General features: G+C 37.2%; 1 protein-coding gene across 1 annotated transcript in view; it reads left to right on the plus strand.

Annotated features, from left to right (window-relative positions):
* Window positions 1-1069: 1069 nt before the first annotated feature.
* The window catches only part of LOC145688275 (uncharacterized), a gene marked incomplete in the record, with an annotated part of 75972 nt that continues 59169 nt past the window's right edge, over window positions 1070-17872 (plus strand). Inside the window, 2 exon segments of the mRNA XM_081762272.1 lie at window positions 1070-1219; window positions 15940-16015. Of these exon segments, the coding sequence (XP_081618398.1) occupies window positions 15961-16015 (55 nt within the window).

Genomic DNA, 17872 nt, shown 5'->3' on the forward strand with positions numbered 1-17872 from the left:
TTTTTGTGCTGTGATACGTGCGTGCTATCTTCGCGCCAACATAGTCCCCCCAAATGTCATCCCCTATTTCTCGAAAACTATCAGGGTACAAACAAAACTTTTTTCGGTACAAACGGTACAAACGGTTTGCTTCCGAATATTGTATTTCAATCTTTTGTGCTGTCATACGGGGGGCTATCTTGGCGCCAAGATAGCCCCCCCCAAATGTCATTTCCTGTTTCTCGAAAACTATCAAGGTACAAACGGTACAAACGATTTGCTTTCGAATATTGTATTTCAATTTTTTGTGCTGTGTTACGGGGGGCTATCTTGGCGCCAAGATAGCCCCCCAAATGTCTTCCCCTGTTTCTCGAAAACTATCAGGGTACAAACAAAACTTTTTTTTCGGTACAAACGGTACAAACGATTTGCTTTCGAATATTGTATTTCATTTTTTTTGTGTTGTGATATGGGGAAGCTATCTTGGCGCCAAGATAGCCCCCCCAGTCGACCTCTCAAGTAACCCTATAAGGAAAATGGTACAAACGAAAATATTTTCGGTTCAAACGGTACAAACGTAGTACAAACGAATGACCTAGTCATTGTTTCAATTTTCTAAAGTGGGGGGCTATCTTGCCATACGTTGCAAAGTAACCCTGTCTTACGGTACTGTAATAAAAAATTTTTGTATAAGAAAAAGTTTTGTAGTCTACAGCAGGTTCTACTGTATCGTACATAATAACAGCTGTTTTTGTATCTTCATGAGAATAGAAACCGGGAATAACTTTTATTTTGTAGACGAAAGTACTACAACTAGGAAGAAATATTATTCAGGAGGAAATCTTACTACAACTAGAAGGAAATCTTATTTTTAAAAGTTTTAGTATACTGTAATAAACAATTTCTGTATATATAAAAAAAAGTTTTATACTTTAAAGTACGTACTACTGTACCTAATAAGAGATGATCTTTGTATTATCTGAGTTTTTGTGTATCCCTGGTATGCTTGATCCCAATTATCTCGAATCCAGATTCTACTCTACTGAAAATTGGGAGCGCATGCTACTGATATCTTGAATCCTTGGGCTGGCAACATTTGAAAGGTGAGGCGGGTTTCCGGCTTTGTTGTCTGCTGCGCAAATTTATGTAGATCTAAGTCACATCCTCTGTGATCTAAGTGGTTGTAGTACGTGTTGAAGTTAGTTGGGAAGTTATTTAGTTGTAGATAAAACAATTGGAGGTGAGTTTTCATTAAAATGAAATTACAGAACGAAATGAACTGTTACTGTCCGTGAGACTGATCAAAACAAACTAATAATTATTTAACCAACAACGTACATAAGAATTGTCGGCATATTATTTCACTTGAGATTATACCTAGGTGAAGTTATTCTCATACTAATTTCATAACTAGGGACTATCATCTAGTGTCAACTAATGGTAATGATTGGTTTTGAATAAATGTGCATTTTCCTTGCACTTATTAATCACTAATACTGTATAAGTTACGTAGATATCAAATATAAGGTATAAAGTCCTGTTTGACTTAAGTAAACAGGTTTGATTGAAAGCGAAGAACAAATAAAAATGAGAAGGTATTATTTGTTTGGTAGCTAAAATCATATCGGTTTGCCTCTAGTCAATAATATATTTTATTATTTATTGTTTCCACTTCGAGCAGTTCGAGACTCTCCAAAATTGAGAAATAAGACTGGCTGGATCAGTGACTGTCATCAGTTGATTTTTTAAGTAATGGTGCTATATAGGCCGAATTAAAGTTTTACGAAAATTCTAAGGTAGTGGCATGGGTCAAGGAAACTGATTTCCTTTGAATAACCAGGGGTGCCCACAAGGGGGGAGCTATGACGCAAACTGCGTCATTGAAGTATTTGGGGGGTTAAAATCTATATAAATATGTTTGAGGGTGGTGTAAAAATTAATCGAAAAAGATTTCTTTTCATGGAAGAACACCTATGGATAGACAATTGCGGGGGGATGCGTCATGGACATAAGGGGGGGGGGCACCACTGGAATAACATACTACAATCGTGTATAATGTTGCAAGGGAGTAACCCGGGAAAACTTACACAAAGAGTAGGTGCATTAACAACTCTCGACCACGAAGAGGATAAGTACAAGCAAGTCGAAATTTGACACAATGAATTTGTAGTTGGAAAGAGGGACATTAAGTGTTTTTACGACTATAGCTGCCGAATAAGTTTTCAAATTTATTTCATTACAATTAATTCTTCCATAGGACGAATTTAGAGGTATTGTTCAAAAATGTAAACGGAGCGTACCTGACCCGTGGACTAAACTCAGTTCGGCATCTGTCTACGGCTTACGAAGCAGGGATGCTCATTTCCGTAAAAGACTTGGGCACGACCTTCAAATTTACCATTCTGCAGTTTGATTGCATAATTTTCAATGAATATTTATGACCCCCGAATATCTTCATGAGTGGAACCTGTGCCCCAAAATCCGTCAGTGGACCTCCCTGAAAAGGGACACATTTTAAAGGAACTTTTCGAGCTAGAACGAAGAGCTGAACGAATAGCTCTGTCAAATACTTATTTCATGACGTATAAAACGATGTATCCTGTATTGGAATAGCATTATAACTTAGTTATATAAAAGTGCTTCCATTTTATGAGTGTCAAACCAAAGGTAATACAGAAACGCAGAGTTGCAGACCAGCGACGACGCCAGATAGAGGGTGAGCATTCCTGAGTAGCAAGACCTGCCCCAGACATGTATTATTGTATGTAGGTAAAGTAATACGGAGCTAATCTTTTCGGTTTACAAGAAAACAACTCGTCCCCAATTTTATCCGCCTCTCCGTTTGCTCCTCCTCCCCTAGATGTTAAAGTTGGTGACGTCACTGTTTGCAGCTCGAGAAATCCTTCGCTCACGTCACTCGTGATTTTTCTCGTCTTGTCTCAAAAACAATACAAGGATTCCCTTAACTTTCCTATTGTACTTTCACAAAAATGTGTAAAGTGAAGTCAACAGGAGCCAGATACTTTTTTAAGCCCCGGGCCTCCAGATGGGTTAATCCAGCCCTGCCGTTTTCTCCCACTTTCTGATTTCACCAATTTTTCCACTATCATTGACTTGCTTTAACCATCGTCTCCTTTAGCCTAAAGGGCATAATTGTGGATATTAATCTGAAATGAATGATTTTTATAATTCATAAGGGCACTCATCTGTTAAGATGCTGAAGGAATCCAATTGTTGTTGCGCTTGTCATCAAAGAGGGTCTTGTTGTTTCACAATCAGCATTAAAAAATGGAGTGAAATTCTAAACCAGACTAGGGAATGATATGTCATCTGTATTAAACAAATACGAGGTATAAAAACATAGAACCTAAACCTTACAGATTCTCTCCCTTCTGGCATTCATCCAGAAAATTTTCTCCAAAAGGGTAAGATCAAAGTGTGACTATTTCCTATAGGTTGTGCCCTGCACGAGAGTGATAGGGAATAGTGACTTTTACTTACCTTATCCCTTTCCCTCTCGAGCTCCTTCGTGGCTAAGCGGTTAGCGTACGCTCTTTTGGCGTGGTAAACCCGGGTTCTATTCCCGACGGAAGCTTACGTGGTTCGGATTCCACGTTAATCAGTAGGTCCCGTCTCATATAACCTAGCTGCTGAAAGGGACGATAAACTAAATAAACTCCCTGAGAAATATGCGTGAAAGAAACTGCTTATGAGTTCCCATGATTCACCACACTTCTTTCATACTTTTGCGGAAAGGGAGTTTAGCGTCTCTTTCAGCACCGAAGCTATTAAAATATGTGACGTGGGTTTACAGCCTAATGAGAAATCCGAACCCCACACAAAAAAAAAAAAAAAAGAAAGAAAAGAAAACTTTCAGTTTTATGCCCCACAGTTATGCTGGTTATACTAAAGGAGACGGTGATCATGAGAAATGAATGAAATGATGGAATGAAGAAAGTGGGAGGAAACGGAAGAACCCCGAAAAAACCCACGTGCACGGTGTTTGTCCACCAAAAAGTCCACACGGAGCGAGCTGGGATCGAACCGGGGACCCCAAGCACCGGAGATGAACGCTCGTCCACTGAGCCATCGCATCCCATTTCGAACCACACGAGTTGCCATTGGGAATACAACTCGAGTCTCTCGCGAGAAGAACCAAAATTCCGCGTAAAGTTTATTATTATACATTTTATTAAAAAAATGTAATTCTCAAAATCAGGATAGACAATTGCTCCCTGCCCTCTCCAAATGACACTCCTACACAAGAAAGCCCGAGATTTCGTTTGTTGTTGCTGGTGTTACGTATTTAAATAAATAGTAAAAACGAAAATTACAGAACATTTACTTTTTTGCGTTTAATAGTCATGTAAAAAAATAAGAAGAAAGATTACCACCTGTTACTCTTTAACAGTGCGAACGTGCACTCTTAGCAACACACTTTAATAAAACCGAAAACTTCAAAGAAACAAACAATATCTGTATCTGCTCTTGTCCTATGTACAATATTATTTCTGTCTTATCAGTAGAGACACGATTTTCTGGTAAATAAGAATTCGTAATTTCGTTATATAATTATGCGTAAAGCGGGATAAAGTCGGTGAATAAAAATTCAATATAAGAATACTATTTTCCTTGGCAATTACAATTAGTTACCTTTTATTTCCCCTTAATTTACACTCATCAATCACCATAACATGAGCTCATGTATGACTATATTAAACAATATTTGAGTTTTTAAAAACATATTAAGCATCCTTATTGAATAAAAGTATACTTTAAAGAAAAAATAAACACAGAGAACATTACTAGAAAAAAATAACCTTAGTGTTCAGTTTACTTGTGCAAATAATACGTTAGAATTGTATCAATGCTTTCTGATGTTAAGTTTGTTCTTTTGTCGGTAAGTATGTCATTGTAAGAAGAGAGAGACCCCTTCACATCAACATTCGAAAGTGATATGCAAATTAAGTAGTTGTATTTCTTTAACTTGGACTAAATTAGTTCTGTGCTTGCAGAATTTTAAAATTGTCCATATGTAATTCTGTATAATGGCTTCACTTGTGCAACTGTTTATTTTTGTCCTTCTGAAATGACTCTTGACAATTATATTAACAAGTAGGCCTATGTAAAGATCAGTACAATGTATTTTTATCAGGAGTCCTTCCTGAGTGCGTCGATAGACGTATCGTATTTGTGGCCAATTAGTCTCGGTTTCAAGTTCAAGTGGAGGACAATTTCTCTCGAATGTAAGCCGAGAAGCGGTTTGGATTCCGCTTTAAGCTTATGTGACCCTTCCAGCATAACCTGGTTGTTGTATAATAATCTTAGTTCTGTCCATATGTGATATAAATACATAGAGCAAATTATATAAACAAAAAAATAAATAAATAAAAACAAAGCTTTAAACAAAAAAACCGGTTTTTTGAGAGGGGGAGGGGTTTAGGAACCAATATCCTTTTCTCAGTCTCTTGGTATTTTTCTCGAGATGTACATTTCATTTATAAGATTAAATAGTTTCTTCTTTGTTGCTATTCTGAGATTCTTAATCACTTCCGTTGCTAATAAGACCAACAGACCAAAGCAGTATATATATTTTAAGATTATATATTTGTGTTACAGTTTCGGCTATGTAACATGACCTTCCTCAGACACATTATTAGTAATCTTTAATTTTCCAAAGCTACAATGAATAATTTACACTTCCGTTGGTATTTGATCTATTCCTGGGGCTTTACCATGTTGCATTTTCTCCATTGTCAAATTCGCACTGTAAAATTGATGGTCCTGATTCATTTTCATCGACGTCGTCTTCCTTCTCTCTCTTCTTCGTTCACGCTGTCTCCTTTGTAGAGTTCAATGTATTTCTTCCATCTTATCTGCTCCTCTTCTATTAGCGTTGTCCCGTCCTAGTCTATGATAGTGTCTGTGTGTTTCTTTTCCTCACCGAACTGTTTTCTAACCTTTCTATATTCCGTTTCTTTAACTATTTTTTCCTCAATTTCCTTGCACAAGTTGTTTACCCAGTTTTCTCTTGCCTTCTTTACTTCTGTTAATGTGGTTTCTGTACCTTCTGTATTCCTCTTCTTTACTTATCTTGAATTGTCTTCTTTCCTCCATCATTTTCAATATTTCTGCTGTTATTCATCGTTTATATGGGGTTCTCGATTGTCTTCCTATGCGCTGGTCGGCTGCTTTTGTAATCCCTGCTTTCATGGCTTCCCATTTCGAGTCTGTCATCACCTGCTAAAGCTACCTTAGACGTCTTTGTCGCATTTGCAAATTCTCTTTTCATGTTTTCATCTCTTCTTAGCTTGTTCCATTTGTTTGGTGCTACCACTCGTTTCCTATTTAGTCGGAGTTCGCTCATCATCAAAACTAAATTATGGTCTGAGTCAACGTCCGCTCCTGAGTAACTTACTGTTCTTCACTTGATTTCTAAATGCTTGTCGGACCGGTATATGAAGATAATAGGATTATGAAGATAATAGGAAAAAGAAGAAACAGCATGCTTGGCCATCTTATTCGGCACTCAAACTGGATCACCGTGTTGATAGAGGGAAAGGCAGAAGGAAAACCAGGAAGCCGAAGACCAAGGATGGAATATCTTGATGCAGTTACAAAGAAAAGCCCTTATCAAAAAATAAAACAGCTCTCCCAAAGGAGAGAGAAGTTTTAAAATTTCCATGTTGCCCACCAACTTATGATTGAGGTGAAAATGATGATGATTAGCGCTACTGATAAATTGTTGTTCAGTTATCTTTTCTTTTAATGAAGAAGTGGATTGCGTTGCGTATTGTAAAGCAACGGTAGATTTCAAAACAGTTTTAATATTAATATCGAAAAAAGTAGATCTATAACTTTCGGTTGCAATAAAGGAATCAAATTGAAGATGGAACTTGTTCTTGACATGCTGAATCCATGTGAAATAATTCTCTATTACAGTTTTGAGTCAAGAGGGTCAGGGTTGAAACTGGAAGTTATATAGATTTGTAAAGCTTCCAGTTTTTATATATATACCGCATACTAGCTGAACCTGCACTCTCTACACAGCGCATCATTCACATACGAGCATGAATCTCCTTGTCATGCCTCTCAACATCTTACATGTCCCTTTACAGACACTAAAAATCTGCAAAAGGTACCATAAGGGAGAGGTTTTCCGATTACTTTTCTATCTCTTACAGTTTGCAAGATTTGAGCCTACTTCCGGTTGGAGTTTAATTCATTTATGACCACTGTTTTCTTTCTTGCATGCACTATGTAATAAGCAAATAAATTACATACACAATTATATCGGTAATATTGGGCAAAACACTCCAAACAATAACATTGCTCATGAAACAGTCTGAGATATATAACCCCTGTATACAAATATGTGGTGTTGGAATGTATAACTCGTAGGATACGATGCTTTACTTTAAAAAAAAAATCAATACTTCCAGTGTACCCCTAAAAAAATTAATCAAGAAATAACTGCCACGTTTTTTAAATATTCAGTTAGAACTGGACAATCTACAAAATTTGGATTCGATCAGTGCAAACGGCATGTTTCTAGCACTTGTGGTTTTCGAGATCTCATTGTAAAAAGGATTAGACACACACAAACTTTTCTTTGGGGACAAACATATAAACCAAACATTTTAATACATAGATATACAAACATAAGGGCATAAATAGAGCCTATTAATACGATACTCAGTTCATATATCCATTTTGTTTTAATTCGAATTGATCTGATTCCATGTAAAGGTAGCGAATGCTGTTTAACATATACCTAGTACTATATTGGAATGTTATGGAGTGGATATTATTATTATTATTATTATTATTATTATTATTATTATTATTATTATTATTATTATTATTGTCTCTTTGTGTTAAATATTTACCAAAATATCGCTGTAATTGATATGGATAGTTCAAACTAGCTCAAGAAATTGATTCATGATGGATATGGAATTCACATCATTGGACCTACAATTTACTTTTGCCCCAAGCCCCACAAATCGCCAGAATAGCCTTTGAATAGGTGTAACCAAGGAACAGTGGGCGAAAAATCGAGCTGTTTATTGAGTACCGCTACAAATGGGTATGAGAAAAAATCCATCTTGATGTGTGTCAGTCGTTGAGGAACCGTCCAACTTCTAATGCAACTGTGAGAAATTGAGTTGTAGACGTTCATTGACGATTAACTTCACTCCGGAGCACCTTCAGCAATACTGACCTAGAAAACATTCATTATCCATGACATGGTATTGCAGAATCGAAGATCTTCAGTATATTATGGAAACTTTCCACATTTCGTATAAGAGGTTACAAGACCCTCTGAAGTGTTGAGCACACACATCTATTTCAGAGCATGAGCGAGACAGGTTCCCAAATGTCTGGGTACTGAACAGTCGGCAGCGAGTTCAATGTTCTTAGGAAGTATATTTCTTTCCTCCCCTTCCCCCGGAGTTGAAACATAGCTTTGCGCCGATATATTTAATTTTCAACAATATTGTAATATCCTATGTGATGTCGTAAACAAGCAGTTCCACGCTTCAATGTTTACAAACAACACCACATGGTTCGGCAAGAGGATCTTCCACCAGAGGGACCTGTAATCACATGCAGACGACGGCTTCTGGCCCCTCCCACGGAGCAGAAGACGACATCGGAGCAGCAGCGCCACCGCCACCCAAAAGGACCCTATAAATTGGATGGACGAAGGCAACTCGACACCAGTTTTCTGGTGACCCTCCTCTAGTCTGCTACGGGACTCTTGGAGTAACCTAACCCCAGGCCTCTAGTCTGCTACGGGACTACGCCTATCCTATCTCCTGGCTTAGCCTGCTACGGGGCTCTGTCTGGGTATCCCAACCTCAGCCGCTTAGCCTGCTACGGGGCTCTGTTGGCAACTTAACCTGCCTCTGCTTGCTACGGAGCATTGGTTCCCTAACTCCACTCCTCTTAGCCTGCTACGGGGCTCTGTTGGAGATCCTGTCTGCGACCACTCGGTCAAAGACTACCTTTTACTCACCCTTTTAAATAGAGACCAAATTGTATAGTATTTTGTACAAATACTCATATTTTTATAATAAAACTGGTAGTGGGAGACGATTCCGGACACTCTTTTTATTATCTGCTCTACCTCTTCCTTATATGAGACGAATTTACACAAAGTTTTACATGGTAGAGGCTTGACCGACTCAGAATAAACTCTGAATACTCCCCTACCGGACAGTATTTTTATTAACCAGAAGTGGACTTTTTTTTTCTGTGGAAGGTATGTGAATTTTTTAAAGTGTTAGTGCTTTTAAGTGAACTGAATTTTGTTTATGCCTCAAACTAGAACTGGTAAAAACACTTTTCCAGAAAACATTTTTAACATGGAGCAAAATTCGCGCCCTTCTTTTAATATACCACACCTCACTAAGTATTCGGGACACGTTACGGAAGACCCCGATAGATTTTTTATGCTCTTTGACCATTTGGCACTATTACATTCATGGAATGAACAGAAAAAGAAAGAACTATTACCTATGTACTTACAAGATGTAGCACTTGATTTAGTCCTACAGTTAAAGGCCCAGAATCAGTTAGACGCGCTTAATTATGACCAATTAAAAGACAAATTAGTTGCACTGAGTAGACCAAGATTACCGGCATATCGAGCGGAATTCGAAATTTTTCAAGTCCAACAAGGTGAAAACGAGCCAGTAGATGCTTATTTTCTCAGAAAATTAAGGGTCATTAGACAAGTTCTGCCTCAGGCCACCGAGGAGCAGAAAATAAATTATTTATCCTTAGGCTTAAAGAAAACTTTTTTGCAAAAGATAGCGTTAGAAACATTTACAACTGTTCACGCCTTACAAACGCATTTACACAACCTCGAGAAAGCAAATGACCTCATGAAGAAACGTGATTACGTGGAATTACAACAGGCATTCTATTCACTCTGCGATCAGAGTACACCAGTCAGCAGTTTACATTCATCAGCAGTCGCGGGCGCTTCCTTCCCTGTACATCATCAACAACTGACCTATCCAATATGTAACCCAACACCTAGTTGGAATCAATACCAGCAACCAGCTTCAGTTTTTCCTACACCTTCAGCACCACAGCTACAGGGTGCATCACAAAATCAGATAATTCCAAATCCTTCCCCCCAAGTTGCTAATCCGAATCCCCCTCCCGAACCCCCCGCGCCTAGCACATCTAGTAATTCCAGTGCAAACAATTCATTAGATTTTACTAAATTAGCAAATCAAATGGCTGAACTATCTCTTCTTGTAGCTCAAAATGCCATTAAGAACTCACAATTTAGAAGAGGTGGCCGTAACAATTATAGGTCGAAAAGTACAAATAACGGAAATCAAAATCGGCAGAGAAATGGAAATAAGAAAAATTCTAAAAATAATAATAAAGATAATAATAGTAATCCTAGGCCGGAAACTGTTACAGTATGCGGTACGTGCTATAAGAAAGGTCATTCTTCCAGTACATGTTATAAGAACAATCAGCAGGGAAACGCCTAGGGGGGCCCCAGGAGACACCCTCTCAAGAACATGTTCTGAGGGCCGAGAACCAGGAAAAAAGTGAACAACAAAGATTGACAAATACATCACTTTATGCAGTAGCTCCGTTATCAGATAGAAGGGAGAACATTAAAATGTTAAACCAGGAACATAAATTATTAATTAATGTAACAATTAATAAAGAAAAGTATCCTGTGATCATAGACACTGGCAGTTCATTGAGTCTTTGGCCTAAAAATTGGCTTCCACCAAACACAAAATTGATTCCTTTTAGCACTAATCTACGAGGAATTGAGAATTCTGTCGTAAATTTACGCTATATAGCTTTGATTACATTCAGAATTGGCTCAACAACATTTTCTCATTATTTCAGAATTTTAGAACATGGAGATTTTTTGCCTTTATTCGGTGAAGACATTCTAAATCGATTACAGACCAAAATTGACTTAAAGAATAACATGTTGTCAGTATACAAGAAACCACGGCCTCCGCAGTATCCAATTGAAATTGATACCCAGGAAAAATTATCTGCTAACGCTATGCATACAATAAAACAGCACAAGTCGGCTGATGTTTTTACAACTCGAAAGGTTACCATACCAGCCAGGTCACATTTCTTTTTACCAATTAGTGTCAAGAATCGGCAAAAGAATAATAAATATTTTTTCATCTCTCCATTAGAAAATTTGCTGGACAAATACGGACTACAAACGTTACCTACTAAGGTACCTAAGAATAATTTGACTTTATTGATATCAAATCCTACTAGTAGACCGGTAACGTTAGTAAAGAGCACCCCAATTGCTTACGTAGAAGAGAATCTTCAAGAAGTAGATTTACAGGGTAATTGTCAAGATAATGGCCATGATGACGAAACTTTTTACAGATCAGACAAAGAAATTCAGGATCGATTAGAAGAAACAAAATCATTTTTTGATATTAATTTGTTTGACATAAACCCGGATTTATCAGAAGAAAAAAAGAAAGCCGTACAAGATTTACTCTTTAAATACAGAGATGTTTTTTCCTACACACCAACAGACATTGGATATTTCCGAGGTTATATACATAAAATACGGATAGACAAAGGAGCATCCTTCCATCAAAGATCTCCTCCGGTTCCATTAGCAGTAAGACCTCAAATTGACTTACAAATTAAGCAACTCTTAGACGCAAATATTATCAAGGAAACTAGCGATAGTTCGTTTTCATCGCCACTTCTCATAGTGAAGAAGCCAAATACTTCAGAGTTCCGCTTAGTTCTCAACCTCCAAGCTTGTAATAGGTTCTCACATTACCTAAGTATACCATTTCAAAATACGGAGGATATTCTACACGTTTTAAGAGGAAAAAACTCCATATCCACAATCGACATAAAATCCTCCTATTTCCAGCTATTGTTGCATCCCAAAAGCCAAAAATACATGACTTTTGAGGTCAACCATACTAGAAAGGCATATAAATTCCAGAGGTGTACCATGGGTCACTCCAGTTCCGCCGCCGGACTCAGTATAGCTGTACGCATGCTTTTAGAGGGCCTACCACCCCGTATAACTGCCTTTGCTGATGATTTGGTCATAGGAAGTAAAAATTGGAAACAACAGTTATCGGATTTAGAATTACTTTTTAAAAGATTAAGAAAGCATGATTTTCGTGCCAGTCCAAAGAAGACCCACTTACTATACACAGAATTGGACGTTTTAGGCTTCACAGTTAGTGGGAAAGAAATCAAGATTTCACCTAAAATCGCTAACAAGATTCGAAATTTTAAGAAACCAACTACTAAAAGAACTCTGAAAAGCTTTTTAGGATTATGTTCTTATTTAAGAGCACATATCAAAAATTTCTCAGAAAAAATAGAACCATTTCAGTGCCTTTTAGACAAGAATTCAAAATTTAAATGGACCTCTCAGCATGACGAATTATTTGAGAAACTTAAGACTGACATCATACACGCGCCATCTTTGTTTCACTTCGATCCCTCACTGGAAATACGTGTGTATACCGACGCTTCCTCTATCTCCGCAGGAGGCTTATTAGCATGTTATAACCAAAAAACGAAACAAGAACGTGTTGTTGCCTATGCTAGTAGACGTTTTACACCAAGTGAAAGGAAAGCATCCACTTGGCAAAAAGAGCTGTACGCCTTAATTTATGTTTTGAGAAAATTTAGATACTTCCTACTAAATAGAAGATTTAAATTATTTATAGACGCCAAATGCTTGACATCTCTCACAACACAAGTGGACAAAGTTGGAAAATTTAGTCGCTACCGAATATTCTTAGCAGACTACAATTTCGAAATACAACACATTAAAAGTCAATTACACCCAGCGGACATCTTTAGTCGTTTAGAAGATAAACAGGAGATTAAACAGGGAGAAAAACAAGAAATTGACAATTTCTCGGACACAGAAGATGCTAAAGTATTTGCATCCCATTCTTTAGACACTACTCTCCAAATTGAACAACCTATAATCCTACCAAATTTAGCAGAAGAACAAAGGAAAGATCCTTCATTCTCTGACATCATCACTGTTTTGGAAAATAAGGAACCTAATAAGTTGTCTACTCTTCGGGCCGCAAAATATTTTTCTCTAAAGGACGGGATATTATACAGAACACAGAAGCATCCCCAATTAGGATTGTTATATCTACTTTGTGTGCCGAAATCTTTATTAAGTAAGTGGTTTGATGCCTTACACAATAACCCAATGGCACCACACTTTGGATATACCAGCACTTTGGATATACCACGATCGCAACAGCTTGGCAATATGATTCTATTGGAAAAATAACAGTGGGAAATGGACAGTTTAAACACATATTAGTGGCCATAGAAATGTGCACAAGATATTGTGTGACCAAGGTTGTGGACAACATAACAGCGGAAGAAATTGAACAATTTCTCATACTCAAATTTGGACCTTTTTCATATTTATACCTGGATAGACATCCAGTACATAACGCTAAGAGGCTGCAAAATTTGGCAAAATGCTATAACTTTGAATTTAAATTTTGCCCTGCATACGACCATAAAAACCTAGGGGTAGTGGAAACATTCCACAAGACAATACAGAATGCACTTAAATTTTTCGTGCAAGAAAACCAAAATCTTTGGCCGAAGCTGATACCATATATTACATTCGCTATTAATACATTTGTGCAAGCCGGAACTAAATATTCTGCTTTTTTCCTCATGTATGGATATGAACCTAAGACCATCTCTGATATTGCGTTAGCGTCAACTCCAACATTATGTGTCAACAAAGAACATTTGAATAAAATACGTGAGAGTGTACAGAATAACTTGATCGCTAGCTATAATAAGCAGAAAAAGTATTTCGATAGCAGACACCGACAAACTCAATTTGAAAAGGGACAAAAAGTACTAGTTTACTTTCCTAATCGGCAAATAGGAGTGCCGGAAAGTTTTTCAGCTTCCTATGTTGGACCCGTTCAAATCCTGGATAGACTGAATCCTAACCTTTATAAGATAGAATTTCCAAATTCTTTTCGGAAGAAAATACAAGAAATCTCAATAGACCGAATCAAGCCATTTTATCAAGAATTGCAAGACACAGAACAGGATAAATAAGTTCTTTTTATTCTCTACACGAAAAAAAAAAGTGCAGTACTCACACTAGGAAGAAAGAAATACAAAGACGACTTCAACAGATAAAAACACTTTTCATAACAACACAAACATTCATTTCCTCTTTGTTTTATAAAAAGCTGAATCATTATTTTTGCAACTGAATAAAAAAAAAAAAAAAGTGCTGAGATCTGCATTTCCGCATTTAAAAGGCAAATGATCTTTTACAAGGACAGCTAACATATTTCTACATTATCATCGATAATTTTTTTTCTTTTCCTCTGTGAACTGCATATTGTAACTGACATTATGCAACTTGAATATTGTACAGGACGTTTCAAAAGTTATGACCACATCTACATTATACAGGATGACCAGGAATTCAGGACCATCATTACTATTGTCATTGACATTTAAAATTGGATTATTTTATTGAAATACATATCTTTAGTGCAAATATTTTAGAAACCTTTACACCTTATACAGGGTGACCAAGAAATCACGCCGTTCGAATTAGAACTTTCCAATATAAATTATCTTTATATCTCAGTGTCAATTGCAACTTTTTTAGTATTCCTAAGTCTTATTATTTTATACATATTATATCGTCGTCTTCGTTCGTTACCAAACAAATCTAGAACGAACCGCATAGAAATTTCATCTCCTATTCCCTTGGAAACATTTAATACCAATAATACAACTAAGGAGCAACAGCTAACACAGACTCCAACCCCACTTACTATAAGTGAATTAGTATATATTTATTGAAGCCAAAGCTTAAAACAGCCCTACCTCGAGGGAAATGTAGTGACATATTAAAATGCACCGATCCTGCCTGTGATTAGGGACTAACTGTTTAGTGCTCTATATTCCGCTACCACATTACTGCTCCGAAAAGTGATTTTCATTTATTTCAGTGCCACAAGTGTTTTAGTGCTTTTTTTGTGTGTGTGATACCTCAGTGTTGCCAACCTTCATATAAAGAAAAATAACCCTTCGGCTTATTTTTTAAACAAGCCAGGGGGGTGTAATATCCTATGTGATGTCGTAAACAAGCAGTTCCACGCTTCAATGTTTACAAACAACACCACATGGTTCGGCAAGAGGATCTTCCACCAGAGGGACCTGTAATCACATGCAGACGACGGCTTCTGGCCCCTCCCACGGAGCAGAAGACGACATCGGAGCAGCAGCGCCACCGCCACCCAAAAGGACCCTATAAATTGGATGGACGAAGGCAACTCGACACCAGTTTTCTGGTGACCCTCCTCTAGTCTGCTACGGGACTCTTGGAGTAACCTAACCCCAGGCCTCTAGTCTGCTACGGGACTACGCCTATCCTATCTCCTGGCTTAGCCTGCTACGGGGCTCTGTCTGGGTATCCCAACCTCAGCCGCTTAGCCTGCTACGGGGCTCTGTTGGCAACTTAACCTGCCTCTGCTTGCTACGGAGCATTGGTTCCCTAACTCCACTCCTCTTAGCCTGCTACGGGGCTCTGTTGGAGATCCTGTCTGCGACCACTCGGTCAAAGACTACCTTTTACTCACCCTTTTAAATAGAGACCAAATTGTATAGTATTTTGTACAAATACTCATATTTTTATAATAAAACTGGTAGTGGGAGACGATTCCGGACACTCTTTTTATTATCTGCTCTACCTCTTCCTTATATGAGACGAATTTACACAAAGTTTTACAATATACATCAAGGGCCTTTTTTGAGATGCTTCTTTTCTATTAAAGATGCGAGGTGTGGAGGGGGAAAAATGGTTCTGTGAAGTATGCATATTTTCTTGTCAGTTTCAATGTTGTATTCGTCCATTTATTTTTTAATATTTTATTTCAGGTTGTGGAATGAACATTCACCATGAACATAAAAGGAAATAAGATAACGTTTTCTATTAATGGGAGGCCTTATGAAGGTAATGTGCTAAGATTTAATTTCTTTAATAATCAGTTAATTCAAATATTTAACTCGTCAAATATTGGTTGCGATAACAATATTAAAAAAAAAATAAATAAATAAAAATTGAATGGATCAGGTATTAGATGAACTTTTAGGTACACACGTAATCAAAATGGGATATTGCTAAAACAAGGTTCGAGCTAAGAATTATTTCGTTGTGTATTACCATTAGTGATACAGAAAACCAATGGTAGTCTTTGGGAGCCGATGATAGTTCAGGCGCGAGATGTAACTTTTACTTTTCCAAATATATCAAATGAGAAAACAAGGTATGCAGGTTCTGGTAGGATCATGTTCCTGAAGTTGTATACAAAGTTTATTTCTAATTGTCCAGGAACCAGAGATGTAATGGGGCGTATACGGGAGTTTACGTCGTATACCCACCTAAAATTTGTATAGTCCAGCGTATACTCACCTTAAATTTACTAAAGAATGAGCGTATATTAGAGTATATGTATACTCCAAGTTATCTTGTGTATACCCTATACTTTTGAAAACGATCGAGCGTATTCCTACCAAAAATTATAGCATTACTTCACTGCCAGGAACAAAGATAACTTATGTTTGCTGATGACAAACATGTAGCTGATTCTTATTTCGGTTTCGTATCTTCATTCTTCTTAAATTGAATGGTCTTATTTAGTTGATATTCCGTTCTGTTCTTTTACAAAAAACTTAGGCAATTTAGTTTAGTCTGCAATCATTTTTTGTTTTCGAAAAGCATTAATTTCCTTGTGTGACAGTTCATTTCCTTGCGTAATTTCAACCGCTAGCCGAACTCTTACAAACATTTTACAAGAAATTGGAGTAGCTATATCTAAAGACCGAAACGATAGTGTCATTGAATATGGTACAATATACTGGATGAATCAAAAGTCCAGGACAATAAGTTAACTCCATTACAAGCAACGATTCGAAAAAAAATGAGTTGTTGGAAATTTATTCTTAATATAAAACGGATTTTTCCAATTTTATCTCTCGTTTAGTTCCCACTGCGCCTTGTGTTAAATGTAAAAGCAACGTTGCCAGTTAGGCAGGCTGTTCGCTTGGGACCTCACCATACCAAGAACACAGGATTGTTGGGAAACTGTTTCGAGGTGTTCTAGGATCCCTCACGCTACAATGTGTAGGTTTACCGTGTTATTTTTGCGTGTTTTTACGTCGAACAGTCTGCTGAACTAGAAAAGTTAATTTTTCATTTAACAGAGCGTCTTGCCAGTATGGAGCCCAAACAGTTAGTACGATTGAGAAATGCCACTATTTTAGATTAAAAGCCAACGGAGTTGGCCTATAGCGCCGGACTTTTCGTACTCCCAGTATAGAAAAAATAAAGTATTCAGTGTTTCACTTTCGTGAAAATCAGTCTGAATTGGGGATAAGGAATGGTGTTTGAAGATTTGTATATTGAAGCTGATTTGGGAAGGTAGCCCCATATATTGCAGTGCATTAAATTAATAGGACGTTGATATTGTGATTCTGTGTCAGTTTGCCTTTAGATAGGGTGTCTGACACGGAAGAGGGGAAGAAAAAAAAAAAAAAAGCTGTAGGTCTAGTGTCAAACTGGGTAATGAGGTGAAGATTTTGCTGTTCAGACGTATCTCAGGATAAATTCTCATAATTGGGCACACCAGATGTTCGCATTGAGTAATAAACAGACAAGCATCAAAATAATAATAATAATAATAATAATAATAATAATAATAATAATAATAATAATAATAATAATAATATAATCACAAATGTCTTCAGTGTTCACTTTAAGGAAAGTTTTAAAGCTCTCATGGGGAAAATGGAACTTAATATTCAGACTAGC

The sequence above is a fragment of the Thermobia domestica genome, chromosome 6 (genome assembly GCF_964235325.1).
Source record: "Thermobia domestica chromosome 6, izTheDome1.hap1.1, whole genome shotgun sequence".
Lineage (NCBI taxonomy): Eukaryota > Metazoa > Arthropoda > Insecta > Zygentoma > Lepismatidae > Thermobia > Thermobia domestica.